At 31.5% G+C, this 26153-nt stretch overlaps 3 protein-coding genes across 9 annotated transcripts; 2 read left to right on the plus strand and 1 right to left on the minus strand.

The window, feature by feature from the left end:
- The first annotated feature begins 939 nt into the window (after positions 1–939).
- LOC105367646 (intraflagellar transport protein 74 homolog) lies at positions 940–3346 on the plus strand. The gene is made up of 4 exons (XM_011506414.1): positions 940–1457; positions 1535–2075; positions 2144–3036; positions 3283–3346. The coding sequence occupies exons 1-4, from the start codon at positions 1021–1023 to the stop codon at positions 3344–3346; spliced, it is 1935 nt and encodes a 644-aa protein (XP_011504716.1). The 5' UTR covers positions 940–1020.
- Positions 3347–6964: 3618 nt separating this feature from the next.
- LOC105367351 (kinectin) lies at positions 6965–20989 on the plus strand. 7 transcript variants are annotated; one of them, XM_011506034.1, is made up of 16 exons: positions 6965–7263; positions 7652–8100; positions 9720–9905; positions 10127–10460; positions 11745–12547; positions 12620–13234; positions 13330–13493; positions 13581–13755; positions 14095–14346; positions 14459–14599; positions 14901–15011; positions 15459–15590; positions 15656–15820; positions 15885–15965; positions 16466–16708; positions 20516–20567. In XM_011506034.1, exons 2-16 carry the CDS (start codon positions 7882–7884, stop codon positions 20534–20536), a joined length of 3642 nt encoding a protein of 1213 aa, XP_011504336.1. In that variant the 5' UTR covers positions 6965–7263; positions 7652–7881; the 3' UTR covers positions 20537–20567. The 7 variants fall into 7 exon arrangements, with proteins under 7 accessions (XP_011504336.1, XP_011504339.1, XP_011504335.1 ...); XM_011506037.1 differs by lacking the exon at positions 16466–16708 and adding an exon at positions 17590–17629 and having other exon boundaries at positions 6965–8100; positions 20516–20989; XM_011506033.1 differs by having other exon boundaries at positions 6965–8100.
- A 1125-nt stretch (positions 20990–22114) lies between these two features.
- On the minus strand, positions 22115–24164 carry IntS11 (integrator complex subunit 11). Its single transcript, XM_011506040.1, has 3 exons — positions 23817–24164; positions 22496–23743; positions 22115–22424 (listed from the first exon to the last, which is right to left on the minus strand). Exons 1-3 carry the CDS (start codon positions 24063–24065, stop codon positions 22134–22136), a joined length of 1788 nt encoding a protein of 595 aa, XP_011504342.1. The 5' UTR covers positions 24066–24164; the 3' UTR covers positions 22115–22133.
- Positions 24165–26153: the final 1989 nt, after the last annotated feature.

The following is a 26153-nucleotide window of genomic DNA, read 5'->3' on the forward strand; positions in this document are numbered from 1 at the left end:
CGGTTCAGCGGTTTTATAAAGCCTAAGGTCTCAAAATGGGCTGGGGCTCCTTCTCTAGACGTCGATCCTAACTCCTTAAGCTTCCGTATCAGGGATACGACACGGGGACATCCTCTCCTGCATCAGCGTCGACCCTTATCAAACCGACGCGCGATCGGCGCGGCCTAACCTTCGTCAACTTGCCGACCAGCGACAATCAAATGCTCCTCCAGTCGCAACTATCGCGCGGTCCGCGAGCTGCTCTCAATTATATTCTTGGAGGAGGCGCGATTCACCTCCAGGACGAGCGAACGAACCACCAGGGCGGTACACCTCGAGCGCGTAGTCAGTCGCGCTGTTGCTTAGCGACTCGGCGCAACGGGCATTTATCGCTACCGCGTGCGCCCCTTTCGCCGCGATTCACGATTATCCACAAACGCCAACGACCAACTACTCGAAAAGCCGCCGTTGAGCGCGCGCAACCAACGCCACCAAACCAGATATCGTGGGGCCACACTACCCGCACCACCCGTCGAGAACCGAGAGTGCAGTTTACGAGCAGCGCCCTCTTACACGACTGTCCTGACCTTGAGCGTGCGTTATCGATTGCCGAGTCGGTCGTTACGTTACGCGCAAGTCGACCGCGCTCCTGACGCGGCCCGTCGATAAACTGGAGAACTGTACGGCGTTGTCACCGCGGGTTCGGCTACGTCGAAGCGCCAAGCTCTGGCTTTTCGAATTCATTATTCGAACGTCCCATACCGGGGCCGTTTAATTTACGGCTCTGTAATGTACTCCCCACATGCATTCGAACTGGCCTTGCTGCTCTGGTATTGTTTACGTAGTGAGTGAAGGTATGGTGAAGTTTTTGGTTACCCCTAGTTACCAAAGTCATCACAAATGCTACATAACTTTAGAAGGTATGACGTTAAGTGTATGATGGTAGGAGTGAGTAATTTTCATTGTTAATCGCATTAAAATTCTATAAAGCTACTTTATTTTTAGCTTAAGCTGGGAGAAAGGATACGACTGGCTAGTTAAATGGAGTACGACAGATCATCCACTAGTAGGTCTGGAGAGAGACCGGTGACACGATGGAGGAGGGAGCAGGATTCTAATGACAAACAGCGATACTCTCCTGAAAGTCCAATGTCAGTGAAATCTTATGGTAAAATGGAACGTCCAACGTCTCGTAGAGGTTTCAAAACCGATATAACGGAGTATGGGATTTCTAGACCACCGACTAGTGGCAGAAACGTTTTGTCTCGTCCACCCTCCACTGGCATTATGATTAATAGAGTGCCAACTGCTGCCCCTAGAATTAACACATCTAGCTCAGCCAGCTTGGCACGTACAAATTCAGGTGTATTTAGGAATTTTGCACAACCAAATGCCAAGCTTCTCGATCGTCCGGTTATGCAACAAGGATTAGCAGGTATTCCTACCGCTTCGTCGAAAGGTGTTCCTAAATTAACAAGGTAGCTCACTAAGGCATATAAATGTTCTATAATAAAATTGTATAAAAGCTGTACATGTAATATTATAATACATTTAGGCAAATTCAAGATAAAAGGCACTATGAGCAAATATTACAGCAAAAAATTCGAGAATTAAACAATGAAATTGAAGTGATAACGCGCCAAGTTGAGAAAGAAAATAGCGAAGATAGGGCACAAATGGATTACGATCAGAAAACAAATGATTTTAACGTCGAATTCAATAAATTGCAAGAGCAAATTAATGAGCATTACGTTGCTTTTAATAAAACCGTATTGGGCTCCAATAAAGATGAGATAATGAGAGAAGTAAAAGAACTTAAGGAATTCAACGATCGCGAAGAAGTCGAAATGCAGAAAATTTTTCAAAAGCGTGAGCAGGCTGAAAAAAGATTATCCGAATTAAATAAAGAAATTGAATCTAAGAGAAACGTAGCTGAAAAGATGCTAGGGGATATGTCTCTGGAAATGAGATCTAAATATGACGAGCTTCTTAAAAATAAGACTGATGTGCAAAAAGAAATAAATGTACTGCAAAAATATCAAGCTCAATTGTCCGATGAGAAATTTAAAATACAGCAAAAATTTGTTCTTTCACCAGTAAGCGCTATATTGTATTAATTAAATCGTCTCTGCTACTTAATGATCGATCGATTATATTTTTTCAGATGAAACAAGAAGCGTACAAGTTATATCTTAAAATTGTGGAAGGTGAAAGGAAGAGGGATAAAGTTTTAGAACAACTAAGGAACAATTCAACAGTTGAAAATAAAAAGATCAACCAAGAAAATTTGGATGCCTCCTCAGCTGAGAAGCAAATCATAGAAATAGAAAAAAAAATTGCTGATGCCGAAGAAGAATTATTACAACTGGAAATAAATCCAGATGAAATTCAGACGGAAAAATCAGTAAAGCATAACGAGTATCATAAGCAAGAAGAAATTATGGACATTTTTCGATCATCGCTGGTAAAAAGTAAAGCGGAGGAACTTAATAGATTAAGCCACTTACAGGAAGAGATAATAGAGCATTTAGAACAGATATCGAATAATGTAACCGAAAGTATGGACAGCAATATATTTATGTCGGATGAAACGGACATGCTTAAATCATTAATGAATCAGAACTTCAATGATAGAAATGACAAAAGTTTTGAAGAATTGAAACAAGATAATAATAAGCTTCAATTAATTTTGAATAAATTAAAATCGTTAGAAACAAAAATAAATGTGGAGGTAAATGATTACGAAGGCAAAGCTGAAGTAATATATAATGAAACAGCTAAAAGAGATTCAATTATTTATGATTTTGATAAAGAACAACAAAAAGAATTGTCTATGCTGAACGATGAGCCAGCTATCCAAAAGGAAAAGGATAATAAATTAAGACAGCTAATTGAGGAGAATGAAATTTATCGCTCGATCAGTATTTTAGAAGATAAATTAGAAAGAATTACAATTGCTAATGGACAAATACCACAATCTAATCAAGAAGAGAATGAATTAGACAAAGACGATGATTATTCATCGTTACAAAATAAATTATATAAGTTGATGGCTCGGTATAATGCTTTTTTAATTAATGAAACGAAGTCAGCTTATTAAATGATTTTTTTTCTTAATTGTATTAAAAGCCATAATCATACAGAATTTTACTAATACTTTTTAAATTATGTACTCATGTATGAATTAACGAAAATGTTAATTTCAATGTTTGTTCTAATAAAACAAAACATCCCTAAAATATTTGGAAAAATGTTTGCTTAAAAAATAAATAATTTTGTACTACTAATATTATTATATTGTAGGCTTACAAGTAGACTTTTACTGGGCTCGTCTACAAATTTATTAACTGGCTACAAAATCATTTAATGAACAAGATTACTAATAGGACCAGAATAGTCACTTGACACTCAACATCTTTATTGTATGAAACATCTAGTAAATCACTACCAAGCGTATACGAATTGTAAAATTATAATGTCGCGGCTAAAAAGTCACATGATCAACGTTATAGTTATTGAGTTTGGACATAACTTGAATGACGCGACTTTATTGTCGTACACGAATTGAGAATTGAGAATTTCCATATGAAACTGATGTATGAATTAAAATACTTCGTCAATAGCAATCAATTTAAATTGGGCCGGAATAAAAGCGTTAAAAAAAATAGTTATTGATATTTATTGTACTTTTATCGTTTATGATAATTAAGGTAAAATTATGAATACTTATTCGTTTATTCAATTTTTACGAAAAAGTTTTGAATATTATTGATTGAAAGATTCTTGTACTGATAGTTATGTGTAAATATTTTTTTATGCAAATTATAAAACTGTCGTTACTTTTTTCTGTTTTAGAATAACTTCCACTCAAAGTAATTAGAATTTGTAAATAAATTTAAAAAAAAAAATATATATATATATATATATATATATATATATATATATTAACAATCTTTCGAAATTGTTATAATTTAAGCTAAAGTATATTTATCTGAATTAAAATCAATGCGTTTAATGTGAAATAAAACATTTTATTTTGAACATTGTCGGCATTATATATTCTATTTCAAACAAATGATTGTCAAATAAATTTATTAACAGCGTACGTCAATTATTTTATAGTTGTGTTAAAATGTTGGGCAATTTACTTGGCATATTTTTAACCTTTTATATGCATTCTAAGGAATATAGTTTTACGAACTTTATTTACGTACTAATTTTATTATATAGCCATGTATATAAAATATTTTACATAAATTGACTATTGTAGACATTGATTGCATTACTGTCTTTATATTTAATGTTTAAGAAAAAGTTTTTAACCAGTCAAACAGATTTTATTGTATTTTAAAGTCGAGTATAATTACATTTTATAATAGTCCAATTCAAATGTCATACATTTTCTTTTGTAAATGCATATATATACGAAGTTTTGAAATGCATAACAGCTGGAGATCATAGAAGAAAAAAGTAAGAAACGTTGATTTTTAATGTGTAAAAAAATAAAAAAAATTTATGTTACGATATATGCATATATGCATATATATATATATATATATATATATATATACGCGCGCGCACACGCACGCTCGATAAATTCATATTTTTACTTATTAAAAGATTCTATTCAAAATTTTGTTTAACATAGTACATAATATTTGTGGCATAACTAGGAAATAGTCTTTAACGTTAAAACAAATCATCGTTTTTTTTTTGAATGTATAATTCATAAACAATACAGCTGTTATAATTAAATCTGTCTTATCGGTAAAACAGGGCGATTGTAAAAGTCGAGAAAGTAAATGAAAATGAATAACTTTCACTCTCGATGAGGATGTTAGAACTATGTTGAATTCTCAATAAAAATGTTTGTACACATGGTTCATATATTTAAAAGTTAAAAGTTTTTTTTTGTTATTGTTGTATATATATATATATATATATATATATATATATATATATTTTTTTTTTTGACTTAACAGTATTTAACGGACATAAATATGTTAACTTAATGTTTAGTTGATATATAATATATTCTAATCCACGATTAAAAATAAGGTTATGTTAAAAAGTATCGCTGAGCTCGAAAAACCGAAAAGATATGATAATTTAATAGGGGACAAAATGTACGTATGAACAGTAGTAATGGCAGTATCCTTTTCTATTTGAAGAACCGTTCTTCTTATCTTCACTTATATCGTTATTGTCAATTTAATTTTACAGGCGACGTTGGTAGTAATGGGAAATATTTGATATTAATTGAGAAATCTGTACAAGTGGCGGGAAATTAAATGGTTGCTATTTAGAAAAATGCTACTCGATGTTCCTAAACTGAAAACGTAATTTTTTCCTTCTATCGATGTACATCGAGTATTTACCGATGTCTTTGCTTACATTATTTTGAATAATGTATAATGCGCGATGCTCGAATATTGCTATATTTTTATAATGAAATTCAAATGTACGCTTAAAATTTTGCACAATATGTTTAAACATTGCTTTTAAAGCATTAACTTTAATTAGCCGAGCAATATGCTTGTGCATCTATCAGTGCTCACGCTACAAGATAACAATTCCCTTGCTAACTAAACTTGTTTGCGACTTTATCTGTTTAACTCGGCCATAAAATATAATGTGACCTATTTGTGCAAAAATTCATGATAATGCTGAAAAAGAACTTTTACATTTCACGTGAACTTTCATTCCTATCGATTTATCCATCTCACAGCCTTCGGTTTTTCGCCGCCGCACACAGCCCATGACGAACTCATGTCTATCCCACATAATAAAAAATTGCTCGCAAATTTCACCTAAAATTTTCATCAATCTGCATCTATTACCATGATTATTCGTGCATTTTCCCAATGGCCGAACCCAATTACCATGCCCACCTTTTACCCACTAACATCTATCATTATCGCCACCGTTGCGCCAAATGCTTTTTTCTTTTATCAAGTATTCAGAATTCCTGGTTTTTCCGAAGTACAACGTGGAATATCAAAATGCAGATGCACGACTGACTACTTATCGAGTTAGCGTCAGCCACGACGATACAAGACACGTCAGCTCTCGTTCGATATACGGCTATTTAATAATAAAAACAACAAAAACAAAACAAAACAAAAAACAATAAAAAAAAGAACAATGGAGAAAACGGTAGAAAGAGGAAAAAAGAACCAGAAAATAAGCTGAGCGGCGAAAACTACCCGAGCAAAGTAGAAGTAGACTCATTATTCGATCAAAGTCGGATGAATGAACGCTGTTCTCCTTCCCTCCTACTCGTCGTCATTCGCTCCATCGCTCACTATTTCTCTCTCCTCCTCCTCCTCGTCATCATCGTGAAACCTTCTTCTGCGCCGCCACCACCACCACCGCCACCACCGCCACCACCGCCACCACCGCCCCCCCCCCTCCGCCATCCCGTCCCTTGCCCGGCTAACGCGCCGCTTACAATTAGCCACAAATATTTTTAGTCCCAGTCGGCAGTGGTGCGTAAGTGCCGTACTCACGGGAGGCGCTCCGCAGTACCACCGGAGGCCTCTGTTGCCGTCGCTGCTTCCGTCGCTGATGCTGCTGCCGTAGCCGCCGTAGCCGCTGTAGCCGCCGTAGCCGCTGTAGCCGCCGATGCATACGTGGCAAAGATTCCCGCCAATCGAGAGCCGCGTGATTTTAATAGGCGTGGCTTGTAAACTCTTCCTCGGGCAGAGAGTCGCGCTCGCCACACTCTCGCGACGTCCGGCCGCCATAATTTTCTCGCGGTGAGCGAAGCAAAGGTACGTCGCGCGTGAAAGAGAGAAGAGACGAGGCTCGAGTCCCTTCGCCGTCGCTGCTCGTTGTGGGCCGCCGCCGCTCACGACACCCGACGGTCCCCCTTCTCGAGGCGCGCATCTCTCGCCCACTCTGCCATCCCCCTCTCCTCGTCGTTCAGCCCGGCATCTCGCTGCTGTTCGTAGCCGTCGTAGCCGTCGTAGCCGTCGTAGCCGTCGTAGCCGTCGTAGCCGTCACAGCCGTCACAGCCCCGTCGCTAGCGCGTACAGCCCCGGACAACAAGTTCGCACAGAGAGGACCATCGATTGGAGCTCCCGTGCAGGAGTCCAGTCCCACACCTAAACGTACGCTCGCTCACCGGTCTCTGTCTCAGGCAGCGAGCGACTCGACCCGCGTATCATCCGCACTTTTTCTCGTTGCCGCACCTCGTGATCACCGGCGCGACACACACGCCGAGGCCAAAGACCCGACAGCTGCTGCGAAGCTCTTCGGCTTCCGGACCTTGACGCACGAGCGGTGCGTATCCCCGGGCGTAGCTCCGCGCATCCCTTACGCTCCCGAAGCCTGACCTCGCCTGACCTCGTCTCGCTTCCTCGTCTCCTCCTTCTTATCTGGCAAAAGTTTTACTCCGCATTGCTGTAAAATCATTAGTGGTGAGTGCGCTCAACTTGTTCTCCCGAACAATTGCCAGTGCTTGTGCGACACGCCGATTTACCATCTGCCCAACACTGACTGTCCCTCCACGCCTTTGCTTATCAATTTGAAATATCTCGATCGTGCAACTTCTGACCCTTGCCTGACCCTTGCATTACGATCTTAAATCATACTCCGGTAACTTAATCGTTCTTTTACATTGTTAATTCGCTTGGTTGTAAACAGTGATTGTGTTTGACTTGTGTAGCAGAGTTTAAGTCACAGGAAAAATGGATGTGCAAACGGGCTTGGTGTATGTGGTAGTAGTTGTCATCTCTGCATTAGTCATTGGATTTGTCTCTGTATTTGCCATGAAAGAAAAATCTTACGAAGAGGCTATAGCGGAACAGCGCAAACTACCAGACGATCTTTTACTTGGTAATTTACATTAATCGAACATGTCCACCATAATTTATATATTACTTATATCTAATCAATGAAATGTACAGTAAAATAAGACACTGCCACGGCCCCATTTTATCAATTTGTGAATTTCTTAACGCAGGTAAAAAAGAAAAAAACAAAGATAAAAAACATAAAAATAAAACTGGTAAGAAAGTTAAGGAAAAGAAGGAAGATAAAGAGGAAAAGGATGAAAGAGCCGAACATGTACAGTTTGAAGAAACTCCCCAAATTCTATCGCCGGAGCCAACGATGCAAGTATGTTGGATATTCATTTGAAATTTAGTATGCTCGGTTGACTAAAAGAAATAAAAATTATAACTAAATCGTGCATGAATTCAAGTATTAAATTAATTTTTAATTAGCTAACGTACGCATAATTTTGTATGCTACTTCTTACAAATTAATACACTTAAATGCTTGAAATCGCTACACTTGTTTATAATATGTAAAAGATATGAAATTGTTATCTAATCCTCCTTAACCTTAACACTGCTTGCAAGTTTGTACATTACTATTCAGTATCTTGAATTCTCATCCATTTCACGCATGAAACGTGGTATGTCAGTTGACGTATCGGATGTTGCACATGTAGGTCATCCACAAGGACTTTAATATAATGTTATGTTCCAGTCAGTGCTTTTGTACTTAACCTTTCATTTCTAATAGACTAGCAGCAATAATACCTTTATAGAAAACAGTGTCAGTATTAGTTTTTAGTTTATTATCACTTCAGACATATTGTATGTAAATACACCTGTATGTGTGTGTGTGTGTGTGTGCGTGCGTGCGTGGTGCGTGCGTGCATGTCTGCTAGAGCCCCTGTGTGCACAATATAGTATATATATACATATATATATATATATGTGTGTGTGTGTGTGTGTGTGTGTGTGTGTGTGTGTGTTTCGTTTAGTAATTTATTTTTTATTTTTTATAACCATGGTAACGAAATTCGACGCTTCTTAACGATTCTTCTTTTTGTAAAAAATTGCTACTAAATAAATTTTCAGTAAAACTATTCTTACAATCTATCTAGACAAACTTTCTTCTTGAATTATTTCAATTGATTTTTGTTTAAGTTTATTATGCCTTGGTAAGTTTTCTTCATTTTAATTAGGGAACTTTAAGAAAACTTAGACTTAAAAGAAATATAAAACAAATGTAATAAATACATAACCTTTTGAAGGCTCTTTAAAATAATTGTTTGTAACAAAATATCTTACGAATGTGTACATTACATCAACAACTAAAAAACTGTTCAATTAAAAAAGCATTAAATTTTATTATTAAATTTACCATCTTTTAATAGTTATTTATTATGATATTGAGATTAAATCAAATTAAAAATTGTTAATAAATTCCAAATGCTCATAATTTGGATCTACTAATTTCAGGTATTTAAACTTGGCAAGATATCAAAGAAAAGTAATCTCAAAGGTGAAAAAGTAAATTATTAAATTTCGTATATGAATAAAAATCATGGTTTAAATAGCCTCATTAGTGCTTAAATATATTATACTTTGAATCTTTATAATAAATAAAATATCTTCCGATTTAAATTAAAATACATTTGAATGCGTTAAAAGTTAAAAGATTTTGCATTATGTCCAATTGAAATTTAGTAAGATTTTATTAGATTAATATAGGCACACTATTATGAATAGTTGATTAAATGAATTTACATAAATTAATTGTTCATATCATTATTACTACATATTTAAGTAGATATAGCATTTAATTTGAAATATTTTATAATTTATTTAGCTTCGGTTAAACTCACTAAATTGAAAAGCTTGTAGTTTGTTGCAATACATTTTCAAATAACATATTACACTTAATTATTGGGAATTACTTGTTTATTTGCATTAATATATTAGGATACTGGAAAGATCAGTAAGAAGAAGGGAAAGGTTGAAAAAATTAAACCAATCTTAGTGAATAAGGATGAAGCTACAAATCTGACCAATGAGTATAATTCTTTGCAAACTGTTTCTCACGAAGAAAGCAATCATTTTGATGTCATTCAACCAAAGGATGATCTTGAACTCATTAGAAGTCACAGTGTGAGTGCTTGGTAGCTTTTGCATGCATCTATTGTAGAGAAAGGGTATTACTAATTAAAATATGGGTTTTGGTATTTTTTGTATATAGCATTAAAATATGAGTTTTGATTAATTATCAATCAATTCATTTATAAATAATGACTAACGCTATCGTCTCAAATGGCATTTACATAAATTAGTGCTTCTGATTAGTTAATTTGATTCAAATTACTTTTTGCTAGCGAGAGAATTTACATCAAATTAGTCAATCGGAATCGATTGTGAATAAATCGCCTAAGGAAACGCCAACGAAGTCTAAGAAAAATGCTAAGGAAAAGGATTCAAAAAAGAAAGATGATCACAAGGATGAGAAAAAAGAGGTAGTGTCGTCCTCTGTGCAACAAGTGAATAAGGAAAATATTAAGGAAATAAAAGAAAAGCCGAAAGAATCGTCAAGGGAACTTAAAGAATCTAAGGAACCAAAGGAGATTATTAGGGAAACTATTATTCCAGTCCAATCATCAAATAAAGAATCCAAGAAAGTTAAGAAAAAGAACGATATTCTTGCTCAAATTGGTAAGTCAAAATGTTATTAATTTTTCGTATTTAATAAAGCTATCATGAATTTTAAAAACAAAAGAAAAATTTTCTCGTAATCAATTGCTTTTATTTTAAATGCGTGAACAGAAACTTGATAAGAGTCCAGTATCAGAGCAAATACTTAAAAATAAGTCCGGATGCCTTATCGAAATTTATCATTTTTTTCGAATTTGTCTTTTCATGTAGATAGCTTATATATAAACTTTTAGAGACTAAAATAAAACCCTTGACACTTGCAATTTGATAGAATATATTTCAGATCTATAAGAAAGAACCTTACATGCAAATTGATACTTAATTTATTTATCTATAACCTATTTGACATAGTTACAGTTTGTTATTTTCGAGAACTTTTTTTTTTTTATCGAATAGATTATGGAGACAGAGGAAAGGATCAATAATTTCTATACATAGGAATATAATTTCAAAACATAGGATCGATTTAAGCGCTGACCTTAAATAAACGTTACTGTAAATCTAGACTTCACTGTAATACTTTTTTTTGACCAGTTTATGAGCTAATTTCGAGCTACTTTTCTAATTATATTCTATCCAATTCAAGCGATTTTTACCATTTCATCGTTATTACATTATTAAAAATTAATAAATAAATAAAATATTTATTTTCTTCACTTTTTAACAATTAGGAACGAATTATTATATCGAGTAAATAAAATTCGTAGGGCAAATTTATGGCATAATTGTTTTACGGAAGGATTCGCCCAGGTCAAAATCATATACCTCTAAGAGCGATGGAATGCGGCTGAGGTAGAATCAGTCCCCTTCCCTTTCCTCAAACACTTGGGTCATTGTCCCGAACAGTTACCATCAAGGCTGCTTCTATATTAGGAACAACTTCTTTTACATTATGCATTTAATAGGATTTAATTTTACAAATTAGTGAAATTTATTAATAAATAATAATAATTGCATTGAGAATAGCATGATTTTACCTAACTTTTGCGATTATATAAATCAATGGGAATAACTCTCGCATACGTTACACTATTTTATTTTTTATTTTTTTTTATTTTTTATTTTTTTTTTTTTTTTTTTTTTTTTTTTTTTTGTGAAATTTGCACAAAATTTACTATAAAAAAACAAAAACAAAAGCAAAAATTAAAATAAAAATTAAAAAAATCAATATTTAATATGTATATATATATATATATTTATATAAGTATTGAGATAATAAATGTACCGATCACCGATGTAATAAATCGAGCCCGAGCTATAATCCAGTGCATTTGATATTGCCAGGTGGCGACAAGGATGGCATAAACTTTTCCCTGTTGAAGCCTCTCGTGCAGAAAGCCGAGCTCAGCCGCACAGAGATCCAATTTCTCATCGATCAGCTGCTGAACAAGCAGCAGGAGAATCCTTGGGAACATGCAGAATGGACGGAGAGTCGCGCCGATCCAGTCATCAAACTGAAGAAGCAGCTCGCGGAAAAGGAGAAAGCGCTCAAAGATGAACAAGAGGCGAGCGTTTCCGTCCAGAATAAGCTCCTGGAGTTGAGGGCCGAGTTGAATGGCGAGCGTTCGCGCCTGACCGCTAGCGTTCGCCAACTCGAAGAGGCACTGAACGCCAAGATTACGGAAGCCCAAACCCTTCACACCCGCATGCAGCACATTCTCGAAAGCCACAGCGCGGAAAAGCAGGGCTTTTCTCGGCAAATTGAGCAGCTTCAGAGCAAAATCAACGAAGATTCCGCTATTATTCACAAGATGCAAGAGGATCAGGGCCAAACCCATGGTCAAATGCAGCAGGAGCTCATCGCCCAGCGTAAACAACTGGAGGTGCAGTTTACTCAGATGCGAGACAACGAGAACGCGCTTAAAGCTCAGCTCGCTCAGAAGCACGTAGAGTACCAGGAGCTGCAGACCGTCAACATAACCATGTCCCAAGAGCTACAAGCCACCTGCGAAAGCAGCACACACGAGATCGAGATGCTCAGACAGCAGATTACCATTATGCAAGAGCAGATTATACACTCGGAAGGGCAGCTTCAGCATTATAAGGAGACGGGCGACAGGCTACAGGACGCGCACCGGCAACTGGAGGTTGGCATTCGTGGGTGACAATCGGGGTAATATCGAACCTCTTTCTCCAACAACTGTTGTTTTTATTTTTAGGAGTCCCGGCGAGCCCAAAGCGACATGGACCATAGGATAAAAAGTATGCTTCACCACGAGCAAGAATTACAGAAGAAAATTACGTGGTTTCAAACGGAACTTGATGCAGCCAAGGTCGCAGCCAGCGAAACTATTTGCTTGAAAGAGCAGTTGGACAAGTTACAATCCGAATTGACAAAGTTAAAGGCCGAGCAACTGGCCGATTCGAAGGAAAATAATAGTGACAATCCTGATGGAGCGAATTTGACAACTGTATTGAAGACGAAAGAAGAAGACTTGCAGCAGGCCTTGTCCAAACTGGAAAATGTTCAGTTGCAATATCAAAAAGCGCAGAACGACCTGAAGAAATTTGAGCTAGAATCTACCGAAACTCGAAATGAATTGAAATTGACAAAATCTGAGTTGGCTAGATCACAGGACAACTATAAATTATCACAAAATGATTTAAATAAATGTCAAGAAGAACTTCGTGAGATCCAGCAAATTTTAGCACAAACCAGAGCTGAATTTTCCAAGATTAATAGCACAACGAACTCGACAAAGGATACCAAGTCTGCAGAGGCAGATCTGCAAATTATACGATTACAAGAAGAAAATGAAAGGCTTTCCGTACAGGTAAGAGATTTAACACTTCAATTCCATCTTAAAATAGGTAAAAATATTAACATCTTCTACTTGTTAATCTAATATTACGGGATTCGTGCTTTTAGTTAGGGGGATTGAAAGAACTGCAAAAACAATTGCGCGAAAAGAATGAACAGTTATCTTCTCAACTGACAGCCTCTACAGAGCACCCAGCTGTAGAAGGTCGAGAAAACGGAATTGAGGAGAAAATTAAAAAAAATAACATTCAGCTCATTGAAAGTACAAATTTGTATGTTAATTTTTTTCAAATACTTCTTCATAATCCGCTACAGTCCTACAGAATCACATTAAAATATGTTTAAATTGTATTTTTTAGATTGGCACAGAAGGAAGACCAGATTACTGCATTGACAACAGCAACGACGCAGAAGGAGGAAGAGCTCGATCAACTTAACATTCAAGTAAAATCCCTACGAAGTGAAATTAATTATCAACATAGCATTATTTCACGATTACAAGACGACTTGAAGCAGCAAAACTCAAAATATGATGTATGCTGTTATTATCTTACTTTTAAATAATTTGGAAATTTCAAAGACTTATTAGTAAATTGATTCCACCACACTGTTTATATTCTTGTTTTACATTACTTTATCATATGTTACTTTAACATAACAATTATTTGAAAATGATAAGAATAAATTAAATTAAATTTTCATATGTAAATTCTAAATTAATTTAATTTAATTGCCACATTTAATATCTGTACGATGTCTGGAATAGTCATGGATTGCTGTGTGCTTAATCAATTAATTTAAGATTAGATTAAAAATTTGTATATAAAACGAATATGAAATATTTAATATAATATTGTTTTTAATTACCTATAGGACAATGTACAGAAATTGAAAGTTGAAGAGCAAGAGGCGACTAAAGCTTTATTACAGAGGATATTCCCAGATATCGAAGTATCAGAAAAGTCGTATGACGAGTGGATGAAAGTTTTTGAGGAAAAAGTTTATACAATTCTTAATAAGCTGAATAAGGATGTTAAGTCTGAAGACGTAACTTTAGAGCTTGAAAAAACTAATAAAAATTTACAAACCATAGTGAACCATTACAAACAAATTATTTATGACACGGTATTGTATATAATAATTATTATTAATACTAATTGGTCAGATTATCAGTACAAAATATTTAAAAAAAAAAAAAATATATATATATATATATATATATATATTATTATTATAGGAGGCAATGTTGAATAAGCTTCAGAGTAACATTGAGTTAGAAGAGAAAAGATGGCAAACACAAATTCGGCAGAAAGAAACTGAAATTTCTAATCTCAGGGTAGAAATTCGCGATCTTCAGAATAAAACATCTAACAATGAGGTAACTATTATTTAATGCCTATACAACATATTATGCGGTTAAAATATTTACTATGCATGATTGAAAATATTTATAAAATAAATATTAATGATTAATATTTTTAATAACCAAATTGAATTGAAAACCAAAATATGTCTTAATTAAATAATAAAACTTAAATTGATAGATACATCACTAAAAAGGTTATTGTATATATTGCGCATTGAAAATAATTAATTTAATTAACAAGAAATAAATTTAAATATTTAAGTTATATAGCATGAAAATGTAGTTTCTTGCTTGATAATGGTATATGTCATAGTTCATGGGTGCATATGTTTATCAGTCTAAGGATTCTACGCTACAGAACAGTGATGGAGTTGAATTTGCATTTAACTGTATAGAGAAATCGCTTCCCACTATTACCAGTGAGGTAGGAAGCTTCTCATGATAGCAAAATATTCAGTATTTTTTATTTCTTTCAAGAACTTGTAATTTATTATTTGTACATATATATTTAGTAACACTTTACCATAATTAATAAGATAACTTATGCATATTATATAAGATTCTATTGCTTAATATTGCTTGTGTATGAAATTTTAAATTTCCGTACAAAATAAAAACAAAAAAATTTTTTTATCTTATTTTTATTTGGAAAGCATAAGGTGTTTAATTTTGCATGTTTTATAAACACTTTTGATTCTTGAAAATCAGCTTTATCATTTACAAAATATAAAATGTCATGTTTATATAAAAACTTTGAAAATTTATTATAGTAGAAAAAATAAAATGTATATTGTGCTTTGTAATGGAAACTTGTTTTTTTTAATAATTTATAAAAAAAAATTCGAAAATTATATTAATTATATGTTGATAGCTTCAACAAAAGATAGCAGATTTGGAATCAAGGTTATCGGAAGTAGAGGTGTTGAATAAAGAAGCTGATTGTGAGTCAGCGAATGATCAAAGTATAACTGAAGATGCAATAGAAACAGAAAAACTTCAAGAGGTATGTAATAATTATATTAATCTTAATGTACAATTAAATTTTAAATTGATTATCAACAATTTTAGACAAATGCGCGATTATCACAAAATTTAAAAAATGAAATAAGTAAGCGAGCAGCATTAGATGAAAAAATAAAAGAGCTACTTGTACTTGTAGAAGTTAGTGAATCAGAATTATATCAAGAAAAGCAAGTCGTTTCACAGTTGCAACAAGAATTATCCCAAATTAAGGTACGACTGTTGGGGGAAAATCTTTTGCCTGATACAATAAAGATGATTGTTCTGTTTTCTTTAGAGTGAAACTTGTGGTAGCAGTAGTAGTTCAGACCAATCAACGTTAAATGGGCCTCCTGTTACCGATTCTCCGCTATCTGAGGTCAGTATTACAAATAAAAAACACAAAAATAAAAAATATCGATATTATACGAAAACTCACTTCTTTATTTTTTTAAACAATGGTTTCAAATGTAATAGCATGAGAATTAAATGCGTATATGGAGATTCATGCATAAAGTTACAGGTGCTTTCGAGAAACTTGAATTCTTTTTAACAGTTAACATACGAAAGGCACTGCTATTTTTTCCGAGGATATTTAATTCATTATTCTCATTATGTCAATAACTATAATCAAATGTCTTTAATGCGCTTTAAACTGAATTGCTTATAAAACTAATCTCACAGATTATTATAAATTATATTAATTTCGTTTTAATGTTATAGCCATTGCTTTTTAAATTTCATCGTAGCTGTAATTATTTCAAAGCTCCGTCAAATTTACTAGAATTTCAAAATACTTTATTATATTATAATCTGTGAAAGCTTACGTTCATACTGTACGTTTGAACATTTAATAATACATATGTCAATAATATATAGCCAATGCTAGGAGAGAAATGTTTGATAACTGCCTTACAAAAATCCCGCCTCAAGAATACAGAGCTTGAAAAATGTTCCTTAACTGAACCCGACTGTTCGGCTAAGTCCCAACAAGATATCGACAACAGCTCCCTTACCTCAAAACTTGCTTCCAATACCTGTCATATGACAGATAATAGTATAAAAAATAGCTGCAATTCTTTGAATGGACAGCAGCATAAAAAACACAAGAAAAAACGAAAGGTAAACCCAGAAACAGGTTTCAAAAAATCGTGACATAAATTTGAATGATTAGAAAAATTGTTCATGCACTTAAATTTATTATAGAGATATATATATTTTTACAATTTTCTGTGTTTTTTTTTTTTTTCTTTCTTTTTGTTTCCACTAATTTGTTTATGTTTTTCGTTTTAATTTTGTAAAATTATTATGTAAAATTTTGTAAATTATATTGATACTGTACACGAGAAAATTGCTTCATTATTACATATGTGCAAATTTTCCTCCACTTCAAGGCAGAACTATTCTTTTAGCTATTGGATATTATATAATTTTATATATGTAGTGTTTGTGATTGTTGGAAATCAGTTAATTTGACATTTTTGGTAGTTTTTTTTTTTTTTTTTTTTTTAATCTCACAATAACTCCTTTTCCTTTCGTTAAGAGCATTCTTTTTAATTAGTAATGGGACATTTAACCTTTCTGTAAGATTTACATATAACCTTTCTCCCAGTGTTTGTCCGGTTGTACGAAATATGCAAAGAAGTAAGGCAATATATCTTTCTTACAAAGAAAGTTTTTATGTAAGGTGTATACAGAAGATATTTTCATTATTTTGGTGACGGGTAGTATAATCTGAAGATAAATGTATATTTAATAATGAAATGCAAACAATATTTATGATTATTAAATTAAGACCTAGCAAATTATAAATTGCTAAAAACCAAATCAAAACATGAATTCTGTGACCAGTTAAGATAAATGCTGTGATACGTGTCGTGTATTCACAGCAAAACAAATAATTTTGGAGCAGTGCAATCGTTAAGAAGCAAATATAGAACCATTCTGTTTAGTCTAACATTTTTAGTAATAACGTGTCTATTGTGTTTTGGTTGTTCTGACAGTCCACTAAGAAAGCCATGGCAAAGAGGCGCAGATTCGCAGGTACGCAAATAAAAATGTGATTCCATTCAAACGTTAGCTGTTGCCTTTTTACCAAAAAGGTAAATGCTAGGCAGCTAGTGAATTTTTTTTAGTTTTTTCATCCGTCACCTTTAGAATTACATTGTTTTTATCCAATGTCCATTAACAATTCATCATTGAAAATTCATTCATTTGTAAAATTTCTCATTGTAGAATTTCATTCGAAAAACCCATTTTGCCAAATCATGCCTCAAAAATGATATTTTCAATTTCAATCATGGGTTTATGTAAGGTACTTAGCCACTCGCCAAATTATGTAAATATATCTAGTTTTTTGTTTAAAAAGGATTACTTACATTGGCCAATTTATTAATTACCATTGAACAATAAATTCAGTAATTTATTAGTATAGTGTCATTATTAATTAAAGATTTTAATGAAAATTTAATTACAAATTTATATTCAAATACTTTTAATTAAGTACTTTAAATAGCAAAAAAGTTATGTTTTTTTTTTTATATATATATTTTTCAAGTTATAATGATAATAATAATTAGAGTTGAAAATGAAATTTCGCCATTTACTTATTAATTATGAAAATGATATACTAACGTATTTTATGGGTTTTTTTTTTTTTTTACTTTTTTTTCCTATTATATGTGTCAAGATTTACATTTCTATTTATTTCATGTAAAACTACATAAAAGTGTCGTGTATTTGGCAATCCACATATTACACAACCAACTTGAACATTGAAAACTCATTTAGATATTGATTTTATGATCAAATATTCATGTTTTTAATAATCGTGATTATTAATAGAAAAGTTTGTTTTAAAAAAAAAAAAAAAACAAGAGTGACTTTTAATATTTTTTGGCCTCGTTTTCACTAAAATATTAGTGATGGTAATATAATTTGATTGTAAGATAGTAATATTAGTTTGGCTTTTACATTATCAAGCGGAATATTTGTATTAATTTAAAGAAACAATATTAGTATAGGGCAGCCAAAGCAAATAACACTAAAAATGGTTCAAGTGTAAATAAAATTATACAATTAAAACGTTTGGAGAGAATAATATAGCTAAAATACTAAATTCAATTAGCACAATTATATTTTTTGTTTTGAATAGCACAAACACTGGGTTAAACGGTTTCAGCACTTACTAAAAGTATATTACAGCAGCTTCATAATAGGCGTGAAAACAATACTGTATATATCAGTATTTACCATATATATATATATATATATATATATATATATATATATATATATATATATATATATATATATATATATATATATATATATATATATATATATATATATATATATATATATATATATATATATATATATATATCGGTACAGTGAAAATATATTATTCAATTTCATAACATTTATTAATATAATCTGGTAGAAATTAGATGTAACAATAATAGTAAAAGTTTACTTAAATAATGTCTGTATTATAATAATTACACATATTTGTCAACCACATTTTTATAAATTAATATATTAATTTATTATTAATAGTGAATATTAAATTTTTAAGTATTTTGTATTATAAAATTAACCATATTACTTTTCAAAGGCATCAATTTAATTGGCATAATTATTGTACTTAAAGTCTTATTTAAAAAATTAAAAATATATTTTTTGATATTATCACTATAATATTTCAATTGTGAAGCAATAGTTTAATATCCATTTTTATTCATATTACTCATTAATTTTTGTTATAATTAAATTGTTGTATGCATACACACGCGCTCACCACACACACATACGCGCGCGCGCGCGCTCGCACACAAATATATATATATATATATATATATATATATATGAATCCCTTTTATGCATTTGTAATTTAATCATTAACAAATCAGCGGAAATGTTTATTAGTAATCTAAATGATTTTCTTTTTGTTTATTGACTCTTTAAGTAACTTAAGTTTGGCTTTATAGTGTTTATAGCAGTACAATTTTGTATTTGTATATATGTATAGATTTTGATGCATTGGTTTTGATCTGATTCACATGCCCATTGAATTCTGATAAAATATTTAATTGTTTTCGTATACTTATATTTTACAATTTGAGCAATATTTATCACAGGAGTAGTTATAGAACTTCATGTAATTTTTTGTTTTACGTGCCTGTGTTTATCTTGTAATAAATTTGCTAACAATGGTTGGTTACTAAATGTTTTTAGTTCACGAAAATTGTATAATTTTTAAGCAACAAAAAAAAGTAATATAATAGAACCGAATAAAGCATATTAATTATTTTGAAGCGAGTAATTTCTTATATTTCTATTATATATAAAAAGAAAAAATTGGCATATTGAGATTAAATAATATTCTATGACAACCAAACATTTTTTTTGTTTATAGGTAATTTCATTTACAGTTAATCTTTTATTATAATGAGTATAAAAAGAAGAAATTAAAAAATTATAGAGATTAAATAATATTAATTTGAAAGAAAAAAATAATATTTTTTAACAACCGTACAATTTCGTTTACAGTTAAATGCAAATTTTAGATTTGTATTTATAAATATTATAAGTGTAAATGATAAAAATTAAAAAGTGTTCAGATATTTAAGCAAAGAGAACACTTTAAAGAAAATGGATAAAAATTATTGGAAAAATTCTGGAAATACAATTTTAATTTTTAAGAATATTTTTTTATTAACTTTTTAGTTAACTAATAAAACTATTGGTTCATATTTTCCTTAAATCGCTCAATAAGAAAATTTAATTACACTTGCTTTAAAATAATTGATGTGTAATTGTAAAGTATTATTACTATTAATTAAATATTATATTGTGGCAATATTCGAATATATGAAGTGTGTATATATGTGTAACGATTATTTTAATAATATTTTTGATCAATTTCAGGGTGGTTCCGGAAAAAAGTAACCCCGAGTAATAAACTGCATTAATCGAGTCCGAAAACATATGCTTTATAAGGAAAGACGAAAATAAATGTGTCAGATGCATGCACAGTCATGTTGAAAAAACACAAACAGCAGACTTTGCTACCGAGAAGACTAATATAATAATTAAAATACTACGGATAATGTTTATTATACAAATATAATATTTTATTATGTGGATGAAATATAAACAATTAAACACGTAGTTAGTTTAAAAAGATTGAAGGAATATTGAAAATGGTGTATGTAATGGTTTCATTAATAGATTTAAATGACTATTAATGCGCAATATAAACCGAATATGTTACATGTTAAAGGGCAATATGCATTTTTCGAGAAGAGAATATTTTTTTGTTGTATAGAAATCTAACGGTCTAAAGAATATAGCTTGTATACGCAATATATATACACACGCGTATGCATATACGTATACGTGCATGCATGCATATGCATATATATATTTATATATATTTATATATAAACATATGCTTGTATGTGTACGATATGTATATGTATATAACTTGATAATTTGCAATCAATTTCAACGAAATACACCATAATAAAATCCTTTTTATAAGGATTTGAAGGGAAGTATGTAAAAGGATAATTTCTTAACGAACAACCGTGTGTTCGTAATACAGATGATTTTAATTAAATTTGGACATGAGAATGTATTAAAAATTGTATCATAAATCCGCAAATGAGATTTGTCTCGGGCAGTAAAATCAATTTGTATGCGAAAAGATAAAGAAATTTTGAAATATGTGCAATAATAATAAATAAAAAGATTTGTTATCTTCTTAAAATATATGATAAATTTTGATCAAGCTTTTTAACTAAACAATCAAATTATATTAACTTAATCCATTTGACTATCCTTTGAATTATGAAAGAAAATAAATATTTTGTCAGTTAAATGATTACTAAAATTTTTAAAATGGCTTTTTAAATTTTTTTGACAATTTTTGAAAATAATATGCATACTGATTAGAAAATAAGGAGTACTATTAAAAGGTTGGAAAACCGAGATATTAACTTAGATTGTACTTAAGCTTACTAGTTTTATATGTATTGAAATTAAAAATTAATTTAATGCTGCCATTTCACTATTGCAGTAAATTAATGTAACTAATTGAGGATCGGTTATTCAAAAGATGTTCCTACTTTTTAATTGTCTCCTTTGTTTCAATTCGGTATTCATGTTTTAAAATAATAAATCAAATTAAGAAAGAAAAAAAATTCTCTCATCAATTCGTAAATTTATTATAAGATTTAACATAAGCAACGGGTATCATTAAAAAAGTGATTATCCATTAAAAATTATAAAATAAAAAAACAATTTATTACTTAACGGTTAAATATTTCATTTTACATCTGCCTAGTGTATTTATAAGATATATTATTTCTTTTGAAAAATATATAAATTTTCTAAAAATGATCTCTTTACAAAATTTATACAAGCTTATTTACTTAATTATTTCTTGAAATACATATATATTTTACATAACAGCAATATCTGTATATATTTGTATATAGTAATATATAAACATATACATGTTGGTGTTTTAATAAAAATAATTCTAACTGAGCATAGTTTGTAAAAAACCAAGAATATAACTTCCTAAATCCTCATCTTGATTTGTCCAAGATACATATACACTCTTTTGATCATCTTCATCTCCTTCCACTTTCACCAAAACTGATTCAACTGATATTGAACCATCTGTGAGCTGAACTGTCCAGCCCGACAGTCTTTCTTGTAATGGCTGCAGTAACTTTCGAGTTGTTGAATGCGCTGGTCCAGGATCTCTAACTTGTATAGTTGATGTAAATCTCACCACATGCTTTGTAATTCCAGCCGCTTTTGAAACCTACATGTTCTTAACATTAGTCTCTTCTATTTCTTATTATAATATATAATTCAAGAACTAAGTCATCTTACCTCCTCAGCATCAACAAGACAGATTCCATCCTCTCGGCACATCAATACACTATGTAGTAACCTTCGTCTTTTAGGATCAGGAGGTAATGCAGAGTACCGCTTGGCTTCGGATTTCAAAAGTGCCAATGAAGCATCGACAGGGACTTTTGACGTTGTAGTAATAACACATGTTTCTCCGTTTGCTGGATTATAACAATTTGTTCCAAATTCTTGTTTAATTTTATCTTTTAAATATTCCATTTTAGTAAATTCTCCATGAACTAACATTACATTTTTTGGTTCGCAATATTGTATTAATTGCATAATACCCTTTGCATCAGCATGAGCAGAAAAAGACATATATTCAACAGCCATTTTAACCTCAACTATTTGACGATTTTCAAATTCTATTCTTTTAGCACCGTTTAATACTTTATGACCCACGGTGCCTTGTACGCAAAATCCAGGCATTATAACCATATTAGCTTCATTGAGAGCCCATTTTTTGAAAATTTGTAATGACAAGCCAGCATGCAGCATTCCAGGTGTGGCAAAAACAACCATAGCTCCGGGATTATCAACATACGATTTATCAAATGGCTTAATATGCTTAAAATCAAACATATTTCTTTGCACAAAAGTTTTTTTAATTTTCTGATTTGTCCAAGTAATAAACATTTTGTAATAATTATTAGCTTTTTCTGTCAAACCAAGAGCAAAATATACAGGAACCTTCAGGTTCATTCGTTCCCAGTAAGTTTCTAACAATATACATAATTCTTGAGCTCGTCCCAGTGCAAATACTGGAATCAATACCTTGCCACCTTTATCTATACATTCGTGCACTTTTTTAAGAAAATCTCGTTCTCTGCATCTTTTTGAATCTCTTATCGTAGTGGCATAAGTAGATTCTGATATAAGAAGGTCGGGTCTACATTTGTCTATCCACGCAGCTCCTAAATGTCTATCCGGTGTCATATTATAATCACCCGTATATACTATAGATTGCGAGCCAACCCTTACCCAAAACATCGAAGCACCAAGTACATGGCCTGCATAATAAGCTTTTATTTCAAGCTCTGAATCAACCATGACCGATTGATGCAAAGTTACTGCTACAACCTTTTTCATACAATCTTTTATCATTTGTGAAGTAAAGAAGTTACTTTCACCCTTACGTTCCACGGCGACTTTTCTCATATCTTCCAATAATATTGGTGCAATGGCCTTTGTTGGATGTGTCATATATATTGGTCCTGTGTATCCCACCTTGAATAATATGAATTTAAAACAATTATTAATGCACTAAATAGTGATTTACCAAGCTATTGTAATTATTTACCATTTCAGTGAAATATGGAAGAGCTCCGCAGTGATCTAAATGAAAGTGCGATATAATAACGCAATCGATATAATTTGTTGCTGGCCCTTCAGGAACGATGTATGAAAAATCTGGAAATCTTCTTTCATCGTTAAAACCCATATGCATACCACAATCCAACATTATGTTTTTCCCACCCATTGATACTAATATGCAACTTCTACCAACATCTTGCCCAGCTCCTAAAGGCGTTACTTTTATATCTGGCATGTTTCCTTTTATTTACGTGACAATTAGCTTCACAACAGAAAATATTTACAGATTATAATAATTTATTAATTTCAATACTATGAACTGCATATATTGTTTATAAACCATTGTCCTATAAAATAACTCCTATAAAAGCAAAAGGCAACCAAATGAAAAAAAATAATGTAGAAAGTATAGAATTTTCTCAATCAAATAAAATATCGTTCTTACATTATAATATGAATATTATCAATTAGATAATAAGATGTTGAGCAACCTTGTATTTTTGTACTTTTAACTATATGCTAATTAAGAAACTCGGGTTCTTCGACGTTCGCACTTGAATGAATAAGTAAAGAAAACGCAGTCAGTGACATCCATAACCATTCCGTTTTTCAATTTTCTAAATTTAACCTCAAGAATAGAAATCGGCTCCGTAAATTAGGAACAAATAGGAAGATAATAATCCTATTAGGAGGAATCTTCTTTCTCCCCCTTAAGTTTCTCCCATTGCGCATGCATTTGTATTTTATATAGACCTCTTAAATTAAATATTTTAATTAATTAACAATTTTTATTGGCTAAAGTTTGAGAACTTAATATACCACGAGCCGAAACATTTTATTAATATCAATTGTCCATCGATATTGGGTAGCATTATAATACTAAATATATGTCAGAAATATTTCATTATTATTAACTTGAAAATTGACTTTGGCAATATATGTGTTGAAATTAAATAAAACTTATTAATTTTTTAATAAAAAAAAAAAAGTATATTAATTTCCATGTTAGACAAATTAGATCCAACATTTAAAATTTCAGTTTAATTATCCAACACCTAATGACAATTTTTCCTAGTAATAAAAAATAAATATAAAGTATAGTTTTATTATATATGAATTTTTTTTTTTTTTTTAATATGAGACAGCTATAATAATTAAAAAGTAGAAATAAAAACGGATAAATATTTGGCAATAGTATATCGATAATAAAAGAAAAATTAATAATCGCGTTATATCTATTAACTAATGGAATGTTACCTGAGTTTATTAAGAAATAGAAATAAAAATAAAAATAAAAAAATTGAAGTCTACGTCGTTTGACTAAAGCGGAAACTTTTTTTATAAATTTTACATTCTTCGTATATTTAGAAAATACGGATTTGGATGCATTGAGTAATCTACGAAAACGTGTTGTTTAAGCATCTAAGAAAGGGAATTTTAAAAGCCAATTTCTTTTGCATTTTAATGATGGCAATTCGCAAACTAATGAATTTAACGTAATGTTTAACGAACTTAAAAGCTGCATTATACATATGTCTCTTGTTTTAGAAAGAAAAAAAAAAACGTTATAAACACAGCCTTTTAACGAACTCATGCTTCTGCTTATATCATTTATAACGGTTTTTTGGTCGTTTACACTTGCATACGCAAGCATACATTTTTTCTTGCATTAAGAAGCGCGCGTGCAGTTAATGACTTATTCATCCGTAATGAGATGAACAATTTTATTTTTCCTAAATAATTTCCGTCAGTATAAATAGATACCTGAAAGTCCTTCGACTATGTAAAAACGAAATGTTTCAGTTTATTCCTTTCCAAGAATTCAATTACGATTACAAGATAAAGGCGTAGTATCTATGTATATATTCGTGCTTTTAAACCGACGGAGAAAATCCAAATCATTGAATATGCAGGTATAAGGAGTTGGCCATAAAACTCAGACACGATTCTTTCTTTTTCGCTAAAGTACAACATCATTATGCTTAGGTCAAATGGTAATTTAATGTTTGTTATTCGCCTATATTACCGACCAGTTTTACATTATTTTCTTTACCTTTTCGATGTGATGTTACATTTGTGTCGAGAAAATTGACTGTCGTGCACAGGAATGTGATTATATAGAAGCTAATTACTGCAAGGACACTCCTTCGTAGTGTTCCACTTTGTGCTTGCACTTAGTGCTCTACACTTTTCACTTTTATAACTAAATTTACTTTAAATAGCTTTTAATATAAATTTATTTAAAAGTCTTATATGTACCGAATGCTCTAATATCGTCGGAAAACCCTCAATTTTCTTCGTTCCTTATTAAACGACATTATCT

Source organism: Ceratosolen solmsi, unplaced genomic scaffold (genome assembly GCF_000503995.2).
Source record: "Ceratosolen solmsi marchali unplaced genomic scaffold, CerSol_1.0 scaffold7, whole genome shotgun sequence".
In the NCBI taxonomy this organism is placed as follows: Eukaryota; Metazoa; Arthropoda; class Insecta; order Hymenoptera; family Agaonidae; genus Ceratosolen; species Ceratosolen solmsi.

Coding starts and splice junctions, on each gene's coding strand:
- LOC105367646 (XM_011506414.1), top strand. CDS start 1,021: ATGGAGTACGACAGATCATCCACTAGTAGGTCTGGAGAGAGACCGGTG. Junction 1,458..1,534: donor GGTGTTCCTAAATTAACAAG/GTAGCTCACTAA, acceptor TAATACATTTAG/GCAAATTCAAGATAAAAGGC. Junction 3,037..3,282: donor TTATATAAGTTGATGGCTCG/GTATAATGCTTT, acceptor ATTATATTGTAG/GCTTACAAGTAGACTTTTAC.
- LOC105367351 (XM_011506033.1), top strand. CDS start 7,882: ATGTACAGTAAAATAAGACACTGCCACGGCCCCATTTTATCAATTTGT. Junction 9,906..10,126: donor AACTCATTAGAAGTCACAGT/GTGAGTGCTTGG, acceptor ACTTTTTGCTAG/CGAGAGAATTTACATCAAAT. Junction 14,600..14,900: donor ATAAAACATCTAACAATGAG/GTAACTATTATT, acceptor TATATGTCATAG/TTCATGGGTGCATATGTTTA.
- IntS11 (XM_011506040.1), bottom strand. CDS start 24,065: ATGCCAGATATAAAAGTAACGCCTTTAGGAGCTGGGCAAGATGTTGGT. Junction 23,744..23,816: donor TTCCATATTTCACTGAAATG/GTAAATAATTAC, acceptor ATATTATTCAAG/GTGGGATACACAGGACCAAT. Junction 22,425..22,495: donor GTCTTGTTGATGCTGAGGAG/GTAAGATGACTT, acceptor AAGAACATGTAG/GTTTCAAAAGCGGCTGGAAT.